Source organism: Neodiprion virginianus, chromosome 5 (genome assembly GCF_021901495.1).
Source record: "Neodiprion virginianus isolate iyNeoVirg1 chromosome 5, iyNeoVirg1.1, whole genome shotgun sequence".
NCBI lineage: Eukaryota > Metazoa > Arthropoda > Insecta > Hymenoptera > Diprionidae > Neodiprion > Neodiprion virginianus.
In genome coordinates this window covers 3,985,272-4,003,303 of record NC_060881.1, presented here as the reverse complement: position 1 = coordinate 4,003,303, position 18,032 = coordinate 3,985,272, and the positions used below count along the sequence as shown (strand labels likewise).

The following is an 18,032-nucleotide window of genomic DNA, read 5'->3' as shown; positions in this document are numbered from 1 at the left end:
AGCATTTGTTGAATTAACATCGGAATGCGTTATGTACGGTATTGAACTTATATTCTTGTTAATATCTTGAAATAATGCATGAAATAAGAATGACGACTCAAGGACTAAGTTGTACATAGTTGAAGTGAAAGAAACAGTGAATTAGCCTGACGATAGGCCCAGCGTTGCCCCCCTCCCTGCCCCCGCAAGCCGTTGACCCAAGTAATTGGAAGTATGTAGCCTTGTAATTAGTAGTTTATTGTAGTTTAACAATGTCGATTCTCAATTGATACCAGTAATAGAAACGAACAAATTTAGGTTATTGTAGTTTAAGTTTAGATGCTTTGCCAGCGACAAGTGTAAGGGAGAGAGAGAGAGGTAGTGAGAAATATCGAAACGTGTGATCCTCGAACAGTCCATCTATCAGTTGCGTAATAAATGATGTTTTGTATATGAAATATTAAAAGGAAGGCAAATTGACTGAATAAAAATCAATCTGCGAACAATTCAATTTGAATTACCCATGTATTTATTAATCGTCGCTAATATCAATATTGATCATCCGTAAAGGTTTGATAAAAATTAGTTACATGTGACAATTAAAATATCACGGTCGATGGTCCAAAACTAAGTTATCCAAGGTCTTGGTTGTTGGATCTATAATACTTCAGTTCACAATTAGACGCAAGATTTAACGATGCACTTGAGGAACATTGACTGATCAACAGAACACAACGATAAATAACAAAACTGAACGACTTACTTTACTATTACTACACGAGTACACGTAAGACGGAATAAATAAATTATATAACAATAGACATATTTTTCTTAAGCTATTTCTATACTTATTAGAGGCACGTTTTGGTTACTTTCTTAAAAACATTAATAATACTTGGGTTTTGAGAAATGAAAAAGAGATACGTAATTAAATAATAGTGATTAAGTTATAAAGCCTTAAAAATTACAAATACTAAAACGATCAGCTGCTGTGAACACATTTTTGATATTAAAGCTAAACATTAGCAGACAATTTTAGTTATATTGCGATAAAAAATGTTTTCTCGATAAATGCTGAATTATTATGCAGACCGATGACCTACACAGCTAGTTGATGATAACGAAACTTTATTGTTATCGATCAAAAAATAGGTATAAAAAACGTATTTTCATAGACGAAAAAATGACAAATAAATAGACACGGGAAAACATTTTTCTTCACTAAACTTGTTGAGATAAGACTTATCAGAACTTCTAATCTAACATGTATTAATATATATAAACAGATTTGAGAGCAAATACTGAGCAGTTTTTACGTTGCAGCTTGACAATTATTATCACGCACTGTAAGTACTTGAAGTATAGGAGCGTGTTGCTTGTATTTTGCCACTCAGTCGTGCTCCAGAAGTTACATCAAAAGTTACGTAAGACGTCAGCCGGTCGTATTATCCTCTGTGGACGTCAAGTCTAAGGAAGAAGACGTGGCAGAGGCAGCTGCCGGTTCAGCGTCAAGAGACTCATTCTGTGAACAAGAGTTATAAAGCTGTGAAAAAAATCGATCTTCACAAGTCTTCGAGCATCGAATCATCCGCAGTGAGTCGATACAAGAATTTTTTTACTCAACCTCTAAACATCTTCCCATCTACCGATACCCTACATTTGTAATCCTGTCATTAAATCGTTAATTACCATTTTTTCTTTCCACTTGAAACTTCTTTCTCCCGATTCATTAGACGGTCTTTGAAAAAAAGAAGTAATCGGCTTCTGCCAATCCGGTGTCTCTCGAGGACAGTACGAATTTCCACTGGAATGATCCTTACCTGATAAATAATTGGCAGAAAAGATTTTAACGCGTACGACAAATAGATGTTTCTATTATTTCCGTTCATTTAGAACTCTCACCTTTTCCTTTGTCCGCAAAAGCATTCGCAATAACCATCCTTGCCGATACGCCGCCTAAATTTTTCCGCGGTGCTTTGGCTCCGGCGGCTTTAATGGTAAATAAAAACAATCGATTCGGATTATCAATTCGTACTTATTGGATGGCGTGAATTATAAAGTTGTAAACTGCGATAATAACCACTCACCCCGAGTAACTCCTGCGTCTGCTCTCGTTCTTACCATTATCTCGTAGTACTATTGCGTGTCGCTTGTGTCAGAAATTATGATTACACTTATACAAGTTCGATATCGATTATAAAAAAACGAATCAGTGACGCAATGAGTATCGTACAGTACGTATGGGCAAATAGTCAACAACGGTGCCGACCTTCGAGCAACTGACAACTGTAACGCGTGCGTTGTACGCTTATCGAAAATCTCGGTTACTGCCCGCGACTAACGGTATTTTGCCAATTTCCGATCAAACCACCTGTCCGAAGACTTTCAATACAAAATGACAGACAAGTAGTCGGTTCGAAGTTTGCGAACTTAGTGATAAAACAAAGGCAAAACAAGTGCAAAACAAAAGAAAAAAAAAAGAAAAAAAGAAGAACTCCACCATGGTCGGAAACGAACATATTCAACAACGGCCAGCGTGCGAAATAGATGACGCTCGCAACGTTCCTTACCGCCAATTTTAAACTGACCTATCGATTGTTAGCAATCTCGCGTCGAGAGATCGCGGTTCTATTTTTAATATCTATGTCACAACGATGAAAACGTGAACCAAATGTATGCACTGTTTGAATGAAAATTTCGTGCAAATAGTAAAATCTCAACGCGAATCAAAGCGTGATGTTTTATTCGTGGATCAACGACGCCGGAGTTTCTCCTCCTGACGAGCCACCTTTCGAACGAGGAAAACCGTCATTTTGACACGTATTCGCTCCCTCACCAGGTTCCCATCAATGCGAACCCGTCTCCGAGACTTCGGACGCCAACCTTTCATTGCCTACGTGGCCGCCTGGGTATCAGCATCGGAACCGAGGAGGGAATAGAATACGCCTACCAGATTTATCAGTTTTCCGTCAATTGCTTTGTGCGAATCGATACGGTCGGGCTCATTGTCAATCGATTCGTCGTGTCGTGAATATATCGTCATTGTTGTGTTGTGTGACGTTCCCGCATTCGGACACACAGGCAAATAATTCTTTCAATCGAGAATTATCAATTAAAAAAAAAAAAAAAAAGAAGAATAATCGTAACCGAGTAAGTATATTGCCGCCGGCTTATCACGCGCTTACAGCGAGATAATATCGTGATAAAAGTCAAGTTTAACAAAACAAAAAACTACGAGAAAATGAAACACGAGGTTGAAGTTATTAACGTTAACGTAACGAAACATCAGGGAAAAAATCATTACTATATAATTTCTGAATGACTTTCAATGAATTGGATTTATTAAAGTAGAATTAGATGTAAAAAGTTGAAAAAAAAAACATTAAATGCAAGGCGACGGAGAGAAAAAAACAAAATCCCACTGATAACGGTCCGACCCGCCTCATCTTTTATAGTTTGTTCTATGGATTAGGTCATAATGATTCCCAGGACCGTTTATAACCACATCTATCAGCCGTTGGAGATTATGTTACACTCAACGCACACAACCAATAAAGTTATTTCTCTAATCAGTTCAATATTAGAGATACAAGTGGTATTCAACCGTGAATAGGTGTTATTGCTTTATTAAGTGCGATTGTGAATGGCTAGTTGAAGCGAAGAATTCTTTAACTATAGTGCATACACATTTTTATTGATTTTGTTTTTCTTTTCACAATTGCAGTACAAATTGGAAAACAAAGCAAGACAATGTCGAAGGATAAAAGTCTGTTGTCAGGCGTGAGCAAATTATTCACAGAGCAAACGCTCGAAGACATAATACGAAAAACGACCGGCGAAAAGGATGTTAAAATACTTAGCTGGGATTTTGGTGAGGCGAGCAAAAAGGGCGACGGTTACTTGTCTATTGTGGACAGAGTCACTGTTAAAGGCGAGGCTGGCGGAAAACCGGCAAGTGTATCGCTCGTCGTTAAATCGATGCCGCAGAATATTGGCAGGAGGAAAACATTCAGAAGTAAAGACTTCTTTTACAATGAAATCATCTGTTACACTGAGGTAAACACAAATTTCTTGAACACCCTATGTTTACTCGATTTGTAATATGATTCTAACATTTTTGCCAGAATAGAGTTTGAAAAGTTCTTTTTTTTCTCTTTTCAGATCTTTCCAAAATTCAACGACTTCTTGCACTCTAAGGGCTTGGCTGATATGATCATCGTACCTCGTTGCTTGGCAGCGGTCACAGATGGAGAAAACGATTACCTCGCTCTTGAAGATGTCAGTATTCTCGGATTTGGTCCTGTGACTCGGCAAAATACGTTAAATTTGTCGCAATGTGAACTGATACTGAAGGCTCTGGCGAGATTTCACGCTGTTTCATTTGCATACAAAGATCAGAAGAAAGAAGAATTTCAAAACTTAGCTGACAAGTTGCTAGAAACTTACTTCACTCCTGAACTATACAAATGGTACATCAACTTCCAGGTCAGTATTCGCTTGCTATCGCATCTGTTTACCGTTGTCATCGGTATTGTCTGCCGTGTAGTTAGTGAATCGCAATTTTTAAAATTGGTCCACTCAAACTGGAAGAAAAAAAAAAAGATTCAGCTACATTTTAATTGTTTAATGAGAAAACCCGTTCACAGCTGACAATTACAATAGAGATATAACAGCTGAACGATTTTTACCTTTTGAAGATGATAGAGCTATGTCTGAGAAATATCACTACTCTAGACACACATTTGTTGTTCCAGGGAAGACTGTTCAAAATTGCTAAGGATGCGCTAGCCAAAGAATACCCAGGTAGCAAAGCTGAGGAGAAATTTAATTCCTGGTCACGTCGAGATTTCTACTTCAAGAGCGTAGATTTCTGTAACAAAGTATCTGCTGCAACTTCAGTTATAACACAGGGGGACGCCTGGGCGCCAAACTTTTTAATTCGTCAATCGGACGGTGATAAACATCCAACTGCTCTTGCACTAGATTTTCAGCTCTCGAGAGCCGCAAGCCCAGTTCTAGATACTTCTTTCTTCATATACACATGCACGGAAAAAAGTTTACGCGACGATCATTACGAACATTTACTGAAAACATATCATGACGAGATCAGCAGGAGTATCAGCTTGCTGGGATCAAACCCTGAGAAAATCTATCCTTGGGATTTATTCAGGAAAGAGGTACGTGTAAGATTCAAGGGTTTTAACTCTTCTAATTTAAGGATCTAATTTCTATTCATTCAATGACTGTGTTGTGCTTCCTTCAGGTCCAGGAATACAGCCTGCATGGAGTTAATTTTGCCATTGAGGCCGTGCCATTCTCGTTACTAGATGCAGATGAAGCATTCGACTTGAATATAATCAAGGGAGATGAGGCAGTTGATATATCTGATGTTTGGACGATAGAACCGATAAAATCTAAGGAAGGACGACGCCGGCTTGCCGACACCTTAGTTCACGCTGTGGAAAATAAATTTATTTAAATGTTTCGCCACATAGTTTTAATATATAGTAAAGAAAATTTGAAGTACATTGCACTTGAATAATCGAGTTAAATCGGGTTTGAAACGGCATAATGTCGGTCAGTATTCAAGAAGCGTAGTTTCCAAACCAACGTTTCTCTTGGCAGGATGAATATACTTTGTATAATGCACACTGTAGTTAAATAGAAAGTATTATTCGACGTGCTGCGTTGTGTTATATTATCTGTTGACGAAAAACGATCAATGAAAGTGGCATAAGTTAAGAAACTAAGTAAAATTTGTCATTCTGTTAATCTTTTGCTAATGGGTAATGGGAATATAAAAATACAGCAGCATATATTGCAGATTTGCAACGTAATGAATTAAATAGGTAGTTAGATATCACTTATAGTATAACCGTTATTAAAAGAGTATAATATAAAATTAAATTTGGTTCCGTCTGTTGGATATATGTTCTTATTGCATAAATCCTTTCCTGTTGAACAGAGAGCCGGAAATGTATGTATGTACACTAACTTACGCATGCCGCATACTTGTCAATTTAAACTAGATAACTGATGACAATATCGCGGTTCAAAACCGCGCGTGCATGTGTATATAATAGAAGTGGGCAAATGTTTAATTTCGTTTTTTATTTTCCTAAATCCAATCAATTTATACGTATTGTAATATATTGTAAAAATAAAATTCCTAGTAATCATCATATGGGCTGTTCATGCAGAACATTCGTCCTGATTGGACGTATACGTTGTGCTATCTTTTAAATTCTAATTGTTAGAATTTGAAAAAATGCTACGTTATACTGTTTTTATCCCGATCAGTGTTGAAAAATGATCGTAATGCAACGAGCCGCGATCACTAAATTATATTGAAGTTAGTAACGTTATCGTAACGATTCATGCCGAGGAAAAACGGTTATTTCGCCATTTTGGAATTGTCCGAAATTTAGTAAATCGTAATAAAACAAAACACACTCGTATTTCGATATCTTAGTTTTTTCAAAAACACTGTAAACTTAATGAAATAGTGATTTTTTCCCCAATGTTTCGTTAGGATAACGTTAATAACTTCAACCTCGTAATAAATTCGAGAGAGCAAACAGCGCCTAATTCAAATACACGAATGAATTCGTGTAGAAGTTAATTCGTCGGCTCTTGAATATTCCTCCAAATCCTTATCTTCAATTCTCAATTAGAGCACATCGAATGGTCAATCTCTACTAAATCGATAAACGTATCAGCGTCGCATCATTAAGCGATGTATCAGCATAGAAAGTGTAAATCTCTCGATGCTACGACTAATGACTCGTTCAAGGAAAGTGGAAATCCCAGTTTCCTTTTTCGAGGCCACCGAGTTCGGTTGAATGAGTGAAAGGCAGAGCGAAGTACGTGGAATGAATGTTCCAAGCTTCTGTTGCTCGGATATTCGTCAAAGTCGTTGGAACATTCATTAATTCTAGCGATTCAATTAAACTTATGCGGTTAGTTCTTCAGTCAATATTTATTTATGGAATAATGCAAATGTTTCGCTTACACTCCGCTCTTATCGCAGTGCCGATTCGTATATTTTCCGCGTGTATCTCGATTGTTAGTACAGAGATCAGTGGAAATACCACTTATTTCAATATTTCCTTTGGAATTCTGCTATCAACGCCCACAGCTCATGAGTATTGTGTTGCTGATTAGTGGGGCTTGACCCTGGGATATTTGATGTACACTCCAACATTGCCGCTTTGTGCATTCTCGGTTGGAATTATAGAGGTCCTTGATCCGATTCCATTCTATGATAGAATATTTTCGCAGTTTCAGTACTGACGCTAAAAGAACATGACAAAGGACGAGAGTCTTCTGTCCGGTGTGAGCGCTCTGTTTACCGAGAAAACGCTCGAAGAGAGCCTTCGAAATGCAACAGGGGAAAATGAGGTGCAAGTATTGGGATGGGATTTTGGAGACGCGAGCAAGAAGGGTGACGGCTATTTGTCCGTCATCAACAGAATCAAGGTGAACGGCACAGCTGGCGGCAAACCGATCCAAATATCACTTGTCGTCAAATCAATGCCGAACAATTTGGCAAGACGAAAAACTTTCAGGAGCAACGAATTCTTCTATAACGAAGTTACGTGCTATACAGAGGTAAATATACTTTCTTTCCACGTGCTCGTACACAGATTTAATTTCAATGATTCTGCGTACTTCAATTTTTGAGGAAATCTCATTCACGTTACAGATATTCCCGAAGTTTCAAGAGTTTGTCAAGTCTAAAAACGCAGGAGATTTGCTGATGGTACCTCGATGTTTTGCGGCGTTAACGGATGGCGAGAACGATTATCTCGTGCTGGAAGATGTCATTTCGATCGGCTTTCAACCTCTGGCTAGACAAAATTCGTTGCAAGTGCAGGAATGTAGATTGATATTGAAAGCACTGGCTAGGTTACACGCCGTATCATTCGCCTACAAGGATCAAAAGAAAGAGGAGTTTCAAAGAATAGCAAATCGTTTAATTGAGACTTATTTTACTCCAAAACTGTACGATTGGTACAAAGGTTTTCAGGTCGGTATATCTTGTCAGATTCGACAAACCCAATAATACTCCGTTATGAAAATTATTCAGACATAAATTGACCAACGACAGAACAAATTTCCACTCAACCGATCCATTTTTATTTCAGACCCTTATAATAAACATGGCTAAAGATGCGCTAGCTAAGGAGTATCCAGGCAGCGAAGCTGAGAAGCGCTTCAACTCCTGGACAGGCCGAGAGTTGTACGACAAGAGCATAGATTTCTGCAACCGTGTGACGGCGCCAACTTCGGTGATTACTCAGGGTGATGCGTGGGCGCCTAACTTCATGATTCGAAAAACTGATAGAGAATACCCGGATGCTCTTGCCCTAGATTTTCAGTTGGCTCGATGCGCTAGCCCAGCTCTAGACGTGTCTTTCTTCATCTATACCTGCACCGAGAAACCGCTTCGCGACGGCCATTACGACGAATTTTTGAAACTCTACCACCAGGAACTCGGCAGAAGTATAAGCATGTTGAAATCAGATCCTGAGAAGCTTTATCCGTGGGACACATTTATGAACGAGGTGAGTGTATTTTTCAAGTATTAAAATGAAAAGTGTAACTGAACGATGACCGGATTTCTCAGGATTTATTTCGAGACTTCTAATCATTGCGTTATTATGTTCAGGTCCAAGAACAGAGTATCCATGGGATAAATTTTGCTCTGGAAACTGCACCGGGAGTATCACTGGACGAATCAGAAGCATTTGACATGGATTCTATAGAAGGAGATGAGCCAGTCGACGTTAGCGTAATCTGGAATTTAAAGAACCTAAAAACCAAGAAAAGCAGATGCCGTCTTGCCGAGACCATCATGCACGCAGTGGAAAAGAATTATATATGAAATTTAGGTCTTAGCTTTAGGTATAAACAAACTATATGATAATTAGTTTAGGAAAATTATTAGGAAAAGCAATTCTAAATGAGGATCAATTTCCGTCTCGCCACTGTAATGTACTTAATCGGTATTTCGAACAAAGAGATTTCTAACTATATTTTATTATATTGGAAGGAAACTTATCTTCGTTGTATCTTATGATAAAGTATTATCTGTTTTTATACGAGTATGATTAGATAAATGAATTTTTATACATTGCTTCCTAACGTCAAGTTACAGAAACATTAAAAGAAACGGAATATGTCAATCCCGCAAATACGTATAAATCCGGTTATAGCAATAAAACTATGTGGATCCTTTAATTTAATCTGATAAGAATGTATCTTGAGATGAAGAATACGATTTCATTTTCTGAACAGATATGATATTTGTACGAAATTCACCTCCGATTTATCGTACGATAACATTTATAATCTTTTTCACCGGCAATTAACAGTGTCCGAGAATCATAATTATCTGGTATTCGAACGCGCAATAACGTGAACAATAATGACAGTGATAAATAACATACAAACATGTTTCACAACCATCCAAGGGCTTGAATGAACAAATGAATTTATTTTCATCTTATCAGCTAGACCTAAATAAATATGTATGTACAAAGCTCAGCTTCTAAAATGCAGTAGATAATCTCTCCCTCTCTCTCTAAAGGTACTCTCCAAGGTAGTTATCCCCCAAACGGACCCTATTAGAGAACACTCCGAAACTTGGTGGAAAATTAATTTCAGTGGTAATGCTTATTTATTTTCAATCTCAGATCAATTGACCATCTAGTTTCAGAGATATGCGTGTTTAGAATTCGCTACTATTGCTCCTCTTATACACGGGGGTAATGTACAATGCCTTGGAACGGGACACAAAATCGCTTTGAACTCATAAACCACATTGAAGAAACGATCGAAAAATATAAGATAATAATTTAACATGCCAACGATTGACCTGCCTCAGTCTGAGGCAAATTGACCACATAGTGTGAGAATGATCATTGTCAATTAATTTATAGGCCAAGCGTTTCGCCATGATTATTAGGACTCATGCGTGATTGCAATAAAGTTTTCCCCCACACGCTGAGTAGAGCGACGTGTAAGTTATACCCAAGTTGAATTTGCAGCAATTTAGATACAAAATTCATGATTTTCACATCCGCTGCAGTTTAACAAAATTTCTACGTACGGCATCAAATTTGTAATATAGTTTTGATAACAGAAATTTGAATATTTCAGTACCGGTAATCTCATATGGGAATTATGGAGAAGAACAAAATCCTGTTGTTCGCTGTCAGCGATTTGTTTACTGAAGAAACGCTTGAGCATATTCTACGTAAAGTATCTTGTGAGAAAAAAGTCGAAATACTAAGCTGGAACTTTGGCGACGGAAGTAGCAAGGGTGATGCCTACTTATCGGTCGTCAATAGAATCAAAGTGAAGGGCATCGCAGGTAGCAGTCCAACTGAAATATCACTGGTCGTTAAATCAATGCCAAGGAATTTGGGCAGAAGGAAAATGTTGAGAAGTACAGACTTCTTTCGCAACGAAATCACCTTTCATCTTGAGGTATTATTTTTGCTGATATTGTGGTTTTTCAATTACAGTTTATACATGTTGTAACAAATTAAAATTCATCATTCTTTATGCGCTCATTTCTAGCAAAGTAATTCTTATCACAGATATACCCAAAGTTTCAAAACTTCCTGAAATCTAAGGATATGAGTGATTTCATCATTTTACCTCGTTGGTTGGCTGCTGTAACGGACGGATTAAAAGATTTCCTTGTTATGGAAGATGTTAGCATTATCGGATTTAGCCCAGTAACTCGTCAAAAAACTTTAAATCTATCGCAATGCAGTCTAATTCTGAAAGCTCTAGCCAGATTTCAGGCAGTCTCGTTTGCCTACAAAGATCAAAGAAAAAAAGAGTTTCAAAAACTAGCAGATCAGCTATCAGAGAGTTATATTACTTCAAAATTATACAATTGGTACAAAGCTTACCAAGTTAGTACCCACCTTACCTATTCATCACTTTATCAATTTATCCAATTATGTAATAATTTATCATCTTGCATGCAGTTGAAAAGAGATATTTATGAAATTCTGTTCTCTAGTTATACTAAGATATTAGATACCATAAATATCTATCCTCCAAACTCATTATACAGTATCTAAGGCGCCTAGCTAGCTTTCAAATTACATTATTTTACAGAGAGAATAGAATTGACGAGGAACGATCATTTGATGGATGAGGATGAATTACTTTCTGCTGGTATATTATGAAGGAAATTGAACAATGACGGGATCAGTAATAGAGAAATTTAGAAAAATACTGGGAAAGTATGTACAATATCATTATCGATAATATAATTTGAAGAAAATTAGTCCAGCTTTATCTTTTATACATTATTTTTATTATAAATCCTTAGTGTTAAATAAAATATAGACATTCTGTACTCAACTATAATATTTATCTTTGAAACTTTAGATATTAACACGACTCATTTACCACGTGTTTTGAGGACACGTATGAGCGCAGAAAAATTTGAAATCTGATCACAGTTTTAATCATAAATTACAATAGTATTTTTATTCGGTTAAAATGAAAATTTTAGATTTACTATTATAATATATTGAATATTTAACCGAATAAAATGTGCTTGTATAGCCAAAAAATATATATATGTCTATATATACTTACATATAACATTAATAACAAAATTTTGTGTCTATCATAACTTATACAAAATAAAGCTCAAAAACCATGATAGGCAAATTTAGTCATGTAGTTACACTCATGTTTACAGAGCATTTTCTATTATGAATGGTAAATTCACAATACATTTCTAATGGCATATTCCACACAAGGGGAATAAAATACGCCTTGATATTGCATTGCTTGGTTCAACATTCATCAATAGTGCAACATTCATTCAGTCTCATGCACTTGTTATCAATCGTACATATAAGGTTTCTTAGCGTACAAAGCAAATACAATTTGCCTCATCTTGCATACCTGATTCATTGAGTTGGTTGAAAATCGTGTCCCGCTCTGTGACTACGCAGTTTGCCGATGTTTGTCATGGATCCCTATTTCGCTGGCATCGAATACAGTCGTGTCGTCTTCGTCTTCGTCATCCAATGGCAATGGCCGCATTTCAACATCTTGCCTGTGCGCAAGGACACCGTACTTTCGAACCATTTGAGTACGATTTTTGCTTAACCTTTGAAGATAGAAAATACCGGATTAGCAATCTCAAAAATTACATTAAAATTGTTTTCTTTTCGCTTACAGCTCACCTTACGCAACGTAGGATAATATAGGCGATCACAAGTACAGTCAGACCCATGAAAACAGAAATGCCACGCCACAACGCACCTGTGTTCACAGACAAATTTGGGCCAAGTATTTGAGGCTGAAAGAATTATATACCAGAATATAGGCGAGCTGTTTGCAAATACTGAAACGTATTTTATGGTACATACAACGACTAGAGCGATACCTGTATCGTCGTTTGTGGGGCGGTGACGTTCAAATCAAGATTTGCCTCCTTTTTGACTTGATCAGTTAGTAAGGTTACGGTTCGATTATCTTTGGATTTAATGCCGTTATCACTATCTTCGACATTTTGGATAGGGGAATTTTTCTCCTGTGATGAGTTCGTAAGTTTTGAACTACTAGAGTCTGACAATTTCGAATCATCAGTGCTTTTAAAAGATTGTACTGGAACATGTTTCGACGGGTTACCAGCCCGCGATTCAGGAATCGACTTTAACAAATTGCGTTTTGTAATAATCAAATTATCATCACAATTTGTTATCGTTATACACAAGCAATAACACGTGATTACTATGAATTTCAAATTTCGACCGGCAACACGCTTCATTCTCTTCTGACATTTAGAATGGAATCAGAAGAAAAAAATTTCACACGATATTTGGTATTCGTCAGCACTCGTTGACTGGCGGTGACCGCCGTGACAGGTTCGAGCTTTGATACAGACAGAACTTTGACAATTCTCGAGGCGCGTAATAACGATTCAATTCCATCATTCCTTATATTACATGCCGTAAATACATGTAAAGATTATTGCTAAAACGCGAACAATCAAATAAATATCTTCGTCATTCCTAAACTATTATTGTTGAAATTTTATATCCTCCTAAGACAGAATTTGACGGCTGATCGTTGCTATAAATATTCGTACATACATTGTGAAAAAAATATTTCAAATTCTTCACGGTGGCCATCTTGATTTCGTGAGAAGCGTTTGAATTCGTACGTCAAGTATTCTACACGAATTGTACAAACCCGTGGTACAAACTTTTTTTTTTACAGATTAATCCAAGCTTCTAGCTGATATAGACTATCGCGTGACAAATATTTATACGGAAACGTATTATCCATCCAAATGTCAAATTCGAAAAGTATGTTTCGATATTCAAAAGCTCTTTGAGGGATATCATATTTGTGACCTTGCTGAATGACGTCACGAGTCGGGAAAGTCAATTTGTTTTTTTCAAACACATTAGATAACTCGAATTAGTTTAACGTAAATAATTCAGCCATATTTCTCTGCAGTTTTATTCTCGATTTTCTGAGCATTCGCTTTGATCTAATTACGTTGTGTTAGCAGTAGGCATCGATTACCTTCGGTAGGGAGTCCGTATCATAATTTTATTCGTTACTACATATATTGTGGCAAAATGGAACAGACGCCACATACTCTAGATACCTGCAGGCCACGGTGTACATATTATACATAGATATATGGATAGGTAAATGCGAAATGATGTTAACGTGTGTACGACATTAGCTTGTGCGTGCGAAACGTATGTAGAAGGTTAATAACCAATCGGAACAGGCTAATACGTAGTTGTGTGTATCTCGAAGGAGAAACGCGACAGTTGGTCAAAGGGATCGAACGCAATAGTAATATCGTTGTAAATATTCAAGAGCGGGATCGTGCGGAGGTGAATTTCTACTAATCATCCGTAATTTGGAAATGGTGCGTAGTCAGCGAGTGGCTGGCTCCGATTCGCAATACGGAACGGCTGACAAGTCGTTGGATCTGGTTGTGAATTTTCAAGAGTCAAAAACAACAAGCGAAGGCGAAGAAGGGCAGCTGTCATCAGGGACGGCAAACAGCTGTTCCTCTTGGAAAAGTGGTAATCGTACGACAGAAATGGCGCAAGAAGACAACAGTCCCTGCTGCTGGAACAATTTACCCAGCGTCATTTTATTCGAGATATTTTCCTACTTACCTCACGACGAAAAGATAAAAACATCACAAGTAAGCTCGCTGCCAACTTAAAACCGCAACCCGTACTTACGGTCACCCAGATACATAGATACTTTCACTTTCTATTCCCATTGTATACAAGTATTTTTTATTTTATTTACACTTTGCATAACGTACTCGAGTTTCATTTATGCAACTGATAATTATATCGAAAATCGCGGAAATATTGGGAGAATTTATTTTTTAAACTTGGCACCACCAATTTCTCGACAGAAAAAAATTATGCAGCCAACGTCGGCTATAATTATCCAAAATAAATTGACTTTAAACCGACAACTTGGTCTATATTTATTATTTGTTTTATTATTTTTTTTTTTTTATTATTATTATTATTTTCAGGTATGCAGAAATTGGAGGTACGCCCTTTTTCACCCTTGCTTTTGGAAGAAAATTACATTCACTCTGGACGTTAGGGACGAGGATAACATTCCGAGAGCTCGGTGTGTTTTTATATAAGCTGTATCCTAGTACCTGAAAGTATATGTATCTTGTCGCAACAGTAAGATTGAATTTTTTTCCATTTTTAGATTCTTGGCCAACTATTTTTCACACAGCGTTCGAGAAGTTATAATAAAATGTGACACCACTAGTTATTTCGTTGACGAAACATCCAGACTTCTTGCTAAGTTAGGCACCAATGTACATCTTTGTAAACTTTACTTAGAGCCGACCAGCTGTACCTTTGATTGGCCAATGAGACTATTGATCAACAGAGATGAAGGGTACGTACTTCTTAATGTTGTTGATTTTTTATTATTTCGTACAAAATTCAGTAACAGATTGATGTCTCTTTTCAGACGGCTAATATGCACACCCGTGTTAGAACCTCTTTTAGAAATTGTCAAAAGAACAATATCCCTCCAAGCCCTGAGTCTGGGATGTGTGGAGGACCTGACCGCCAATTCGGGCGTAATTTTGGACGCGCTTCAATACCACCATGCAAAAAGTTTGACTCACTTGAGTCTAGCATCCATAAAAGAGGACCCTGATGGCTATATTCTGCTGGAATTGGACACTTTTATATTCAGGTCATTTGCAAGGCTCTCAATACTGACCATAGACTATGACAATGTCAGCGACACTTTGCTCCAGGCACTAGACAATGGTTTGATGGAACGACTAGTGATCCACGTGCATGGCCTCGATGACGATCATCCTGGCACCACAAATAACGCCTGGATGTTATTCGTTAACAAAAAGTAATCAGAAGTTCAATATTACCCGTATGCATGACTCCTCTTGTCTCGAAATAATTATCATTTTGTTTATTCCGCTTATAGCCCACGCTGCGAGCTTCGTCTCAATATGCTGCACTCCTACGATGCGGTCATTGTTCTAGATTCAGACATTCTGAGACCAGCGATGCCGCTAGCAGAACTCAAGGTACTTTTTTGTGAGGCCGTTAACGTCACAGCTTTGCACCAACTGTCCAGCTGGTACTCGAAAACTCTAAGGTCTGTTGTCTGGATCGATTGTATAGATCTGAAACCATCCCTGCCAGCTACTTACGAGTCGAACAGGTAAGATTCACATCTACAGCTCGATGCCAGTTTTCATTCAGTCTTCTTAGCTTACCTGACCGTTTTACTGTTTACAATAGACCTGACCCCTTGGTGCTCATTGCTTGGACCTGCACGAAACTAATGGAGCTAGTATTTCTTGGATATAAGTATTTCCAAGACGATCTATTAGCCATCACTCGTCTTCGAGGATCGACGTTGAAACGACTTGAATTCGCAGAGCGGGATATTTTGATCGAATCATGTTCAGCCAAAGCTACAAAGAATGTAAGTGTACAGCGTTCGACGTGAATTGATTTTTCATCGTAAATTGAATTCTCTGTTGTCTCAAATTTTCAGCTTCTCAACTGTGATCGCCCAATGCTTAGAGTACATGTTGGTCTTATATTTGCTATAATCTGACTAATCGAAAATGAAACGGTTTTTCTAGGAAATTAGTGAAATAATGGGTGGGTTTTGGCAGCCATTGAGTGACGCGGAGTTACCGCCTGTCGTTATGGATCCTCTAACTGGCAATAGCATTGAAGTGATAATGCCGATGGTTCTAAGAGATCAGAAGTAAGATTCCGATGAGAAATTCGTAAACCATGTTTTCTACCACACCATCTATCAACAGAAGCCATTTCTGGGGACTACACATCTCAGAAACACAGGCACTAAGTCATATCCTTTATTTTTCTATCGATTTATTTTTAAGAAAGGCATACGATTCTCAAAAATCTATGATCTGGATGCGTTTACACGTTTGACAAATTTTTTCAAATTCTCAAATCCCAAGACCCGATAATCTAAATTTGACACTTTGTTTGTAACTCATCTAGTATGCCTAACTGCAGAATATGTACTTCAAAGAAGTAACGAGTCCTCTGAAAAATATTTATCAGGTATAAATTGTATTATGGAATTTTGAAAATATGTCATATAGCCATGTCAGACATACTCCAAGGTTATTAATCATATAATAGATCTTTCTCTGCCAGATTAACAAAATTTTTTGGCAACGAGCTGAAATTAAAGTGACCACCTTGATTGAAAATTGTTTCTTCAGTAATTCTTGGAGTTTCTGTACAACAGTTATAAATCTGTAATTTGATAATAACGTATTTATAATTGCAAAATCGACAACGCTATTGTTTTTGTAAATTGATCGTTATTGCAAACACAAACGCATCCTAGATTAAATTTCGTAGGGAGGATATTAAAATGAGAAGATCTTGCGTCCGTAATGTCAACTGCGAGTATGATGAAATGGAATATTTTTAAAATAAATTACATTGAGAATTGTTATTATTTAACACCTTGGACAACAAGGCTTCGATACAGCCTCTTGTGACTCGGACCCATTACACAGGGTAACTAATTAAACGTAAAATCTTAAAATTTAATGTTAAACTCGCACTGACCTTACGGAATGTAAATAAACCGAAGGGGAAAAAATCTTCCAGAGCAGGCTCCGATATTCCATTTATAGTTAGAGGCGTTAATAATACTTTTCCATTAAACTGGGAATGTAGTATACTGCTTAATAATATAATAACAAAAAATAATGAAAAAAATAAACAAAGAACGCAAGGCCAACCGTAAGTAATTTATAATTTTACGAAATACGGAATATTTTAATGAGAACTTGAAACTTTAAAACGAGGTAAACATCGTTTGGTAAAAAAATCAAATAGCTATCCGAGGTTATTTTTAATACCAAGACCAATCGGATTGGCTTTTCTCACGAACAGCTAAGCATTCGTGAAAGAGCTAAGAGCGCCGTAACGCCAAGAATGTTGATATCCAAGTTATTTATGTATTTCAATAATTGATAATCTAAATAGAGGCAAGGACAAAAGTATGAAATATAAAGCCTGAAAAATTATCTTCAACTATCTTTTTGCGATATAAACTTAGCAAGTTAGCATCGTAAATTAGGCATTCTTTGCGCTGCAATGTTCCAGAGATACAACAATCTTTTTTTCTACCGCGCTCTTAGCAGTCGTTACCAGCTAATATTGTTAATGAAAATTAGCTGTCAATATTGTAACTTTAAAATGTCGAATCTTAAATATTTATAAGGTGCAATACGTATCTATTTCTGTCGTGCGATTCAAGCGAGATTTTGAATGTTTACAAAGAAATAACCGTTGAACGAATAGATACAAAACAAGGAGGAGAAAAAAAACAACGCCAATCATATGTATACCGTTTATTCCGAGGAGCTATTTTACTTTTCGAATCCTTGTACGATTATTTAATTGCATCAATTGTTTATTATTCTTATAACTACATACATCTTTTTTTCATTTTATATGTGA

At 37.0% G+C, this 18,032-nt stretch overlaps 6 protein-coding genes across 7 annotated transcripts; 4 read left to right on the top strand and 2 right to left on the bottom strand.

The window, feature by feature from the left end:
• Nucleotides 1-485: 485 nt before the first annotated feature.
• On the bottom strand, nucleotides 486-2,438 carry LOC124305807 (PCNA-associated factor-like). Its single transcript, XM_046765655.1, has 4 exons — nucleotides 2,067-2,438; nucleotides 1,882-1,968; nucleotides 1,669-1,799; nucleotides 486-1,501 (listed from the first exon to the last, which is right to left on the bottom strand). Exons 1-4 carry the CDS (start codon nucleotides 2,101-2,103, stop codon nucleotides 1,412-1,414), a joined length of 345 nt encoding a protein of 114 aa, XP_046621611.1. The 5' UTR covers nucleotides 2,104-2,438; the 3' UTR covers nucleotides 486-1,411.
• LOC124305805 (uncharacterized) lies at nucleotides 1,428-6,161 on the top strand. 2 transcript variants are annotated; one of them, XM_046765652.1, is made up of 5 exons: nucleotides 1,428-1,572; nucleotides 3,704-4,035; nucleotides 4,141-4,464; nucleotides 4,734-5,156; nucleotides 5,243-6,161. In XM_046765652.1, the coding sequence occupies exons 2-5, from the start codon at nucleotides 3,730-3,732 to the stop codon at nucleotides 5,456-5,458; spliced, it is 1,269 nt and encodes a 422-aa protein (XP_046621608.1). In that variant the 5' UTR covers nucleotides 1,428-1,572; nucleotides 3,704-3,729; the 3' UTR covers nucleotides 5,459-6,161. The 2 variants fall into 2 exon arrangements, with proteins under 2 accessions (XP_046621608.1, XP_046621607.1); XM_046765651.1 differs by lacking the exon at nucleotides 1,428-1,572 and adding an exon at nucleotides 2,854-3,129.
• A 518-nt stretch (nucleotides 6,162-6,679) lies between these two features.
• LOC124305806 (uncharacterized) lies at nucleotides 6,680-9,086 on the top strand. The gene is made up of 5 exons (XM_046765653.1): nucleotides 6,680-6,938; nucleotides 7,261-7,590; nucleotides 7,685-8,008; nucleotides 8,127-8,546; nucleotides 8,651-9,086. The coding sequence occupies exons 2-5, from the start codon at nucleotides 7,285-7,287 to the stop codon at nucleotides 8,864-8,866; spliced, it is 1,266 nt and encodes a 421-aa protein (XP_046621609.1). The 5' UTR covers nucleotides 6,680-6,938; nucleotides 7,261-7,284; the 3' UTR covers nucleotides 8,867-9,086.
• A 148-nt stretch (nucleotides 9,087-9,234) lies between these two features.
• On the top strand, nucleotides 9,235-11,081 carry LOC124304754 (uncharacterized). The gene is made up of 3 exons (XM_046763369.1): nucleotides 9,235-9,512; nucleotides 10,144-10,473; nucleotides 10,587-11,081. The coding sequence occupies exons 2-3, from the start codon at nucleotides 10,159-10,161 to the stop codon at nucleotides 11,079-11,081; spliced, it is 810 nt and encodes a 269-aa protein (XP_046619325.1). The 5' UTR covers nucleotides 9,235-9,512; nucleotides 10,144-10,158.
• Nucleotides 11,082-11,297: 216 nt separating this feature from the next.
• LOC124305795 (uncharacterized) lies at nucleotides 11,298-13,086 on the bottom strand. The gene is made up of 3 exons (XM_046765629.1): nucleotides 12,410-13,086; nucleotides 12,207-12,322; nucleotides 11,298-12,130 (listed from the first exon to the last, which is right to left on the bottom strand). The coding sequence occupies exons 1-3, from the start codon at nucleotides 12,791-12,793 to the stop codon at nucleotides 11,965-11,967; spliced, it is 666 nt and encodes a 221-aa protein (XP_046621585.1). The 5' UTR covers nucleotides 12,794-13,086; the 3' UTR covers nucleotides 11,298-11,964.
• A 213-nt stretch (nucleotides 13,087-13,299) lies between these two features.
• Nucleotides 13,300-16,730, top strand: LOC124305788 (F-box only protein 33). Its single transcript, XM_046765617.1, has 7 exons — nucleotides 13,300-14,200; nucleotides 14,549-14,649; nucleotides 14,737-14,931; nucleotides 15,007-15,408; nucleotides 15,490-15,729; nucleotides 15,810-15,996; nucleotides 16,160-16,730. The coding sequence occupies exons 1-7, from the start codon at nucleotides 13,913-13,915 to the stop codon at nucleotides 16,289-16,291; spliced, it is 1,545 nt and encodes a 514-aa protein (XP_046621573.1). The 5' UTR covers nucleotides 13,300-13,912; the 3' UTR covers nucleotides 16,292-16,730.
• The last annotated feature ends 1,302 nt before the right edge of the window (nucleotides 16,731-18,032 follow it).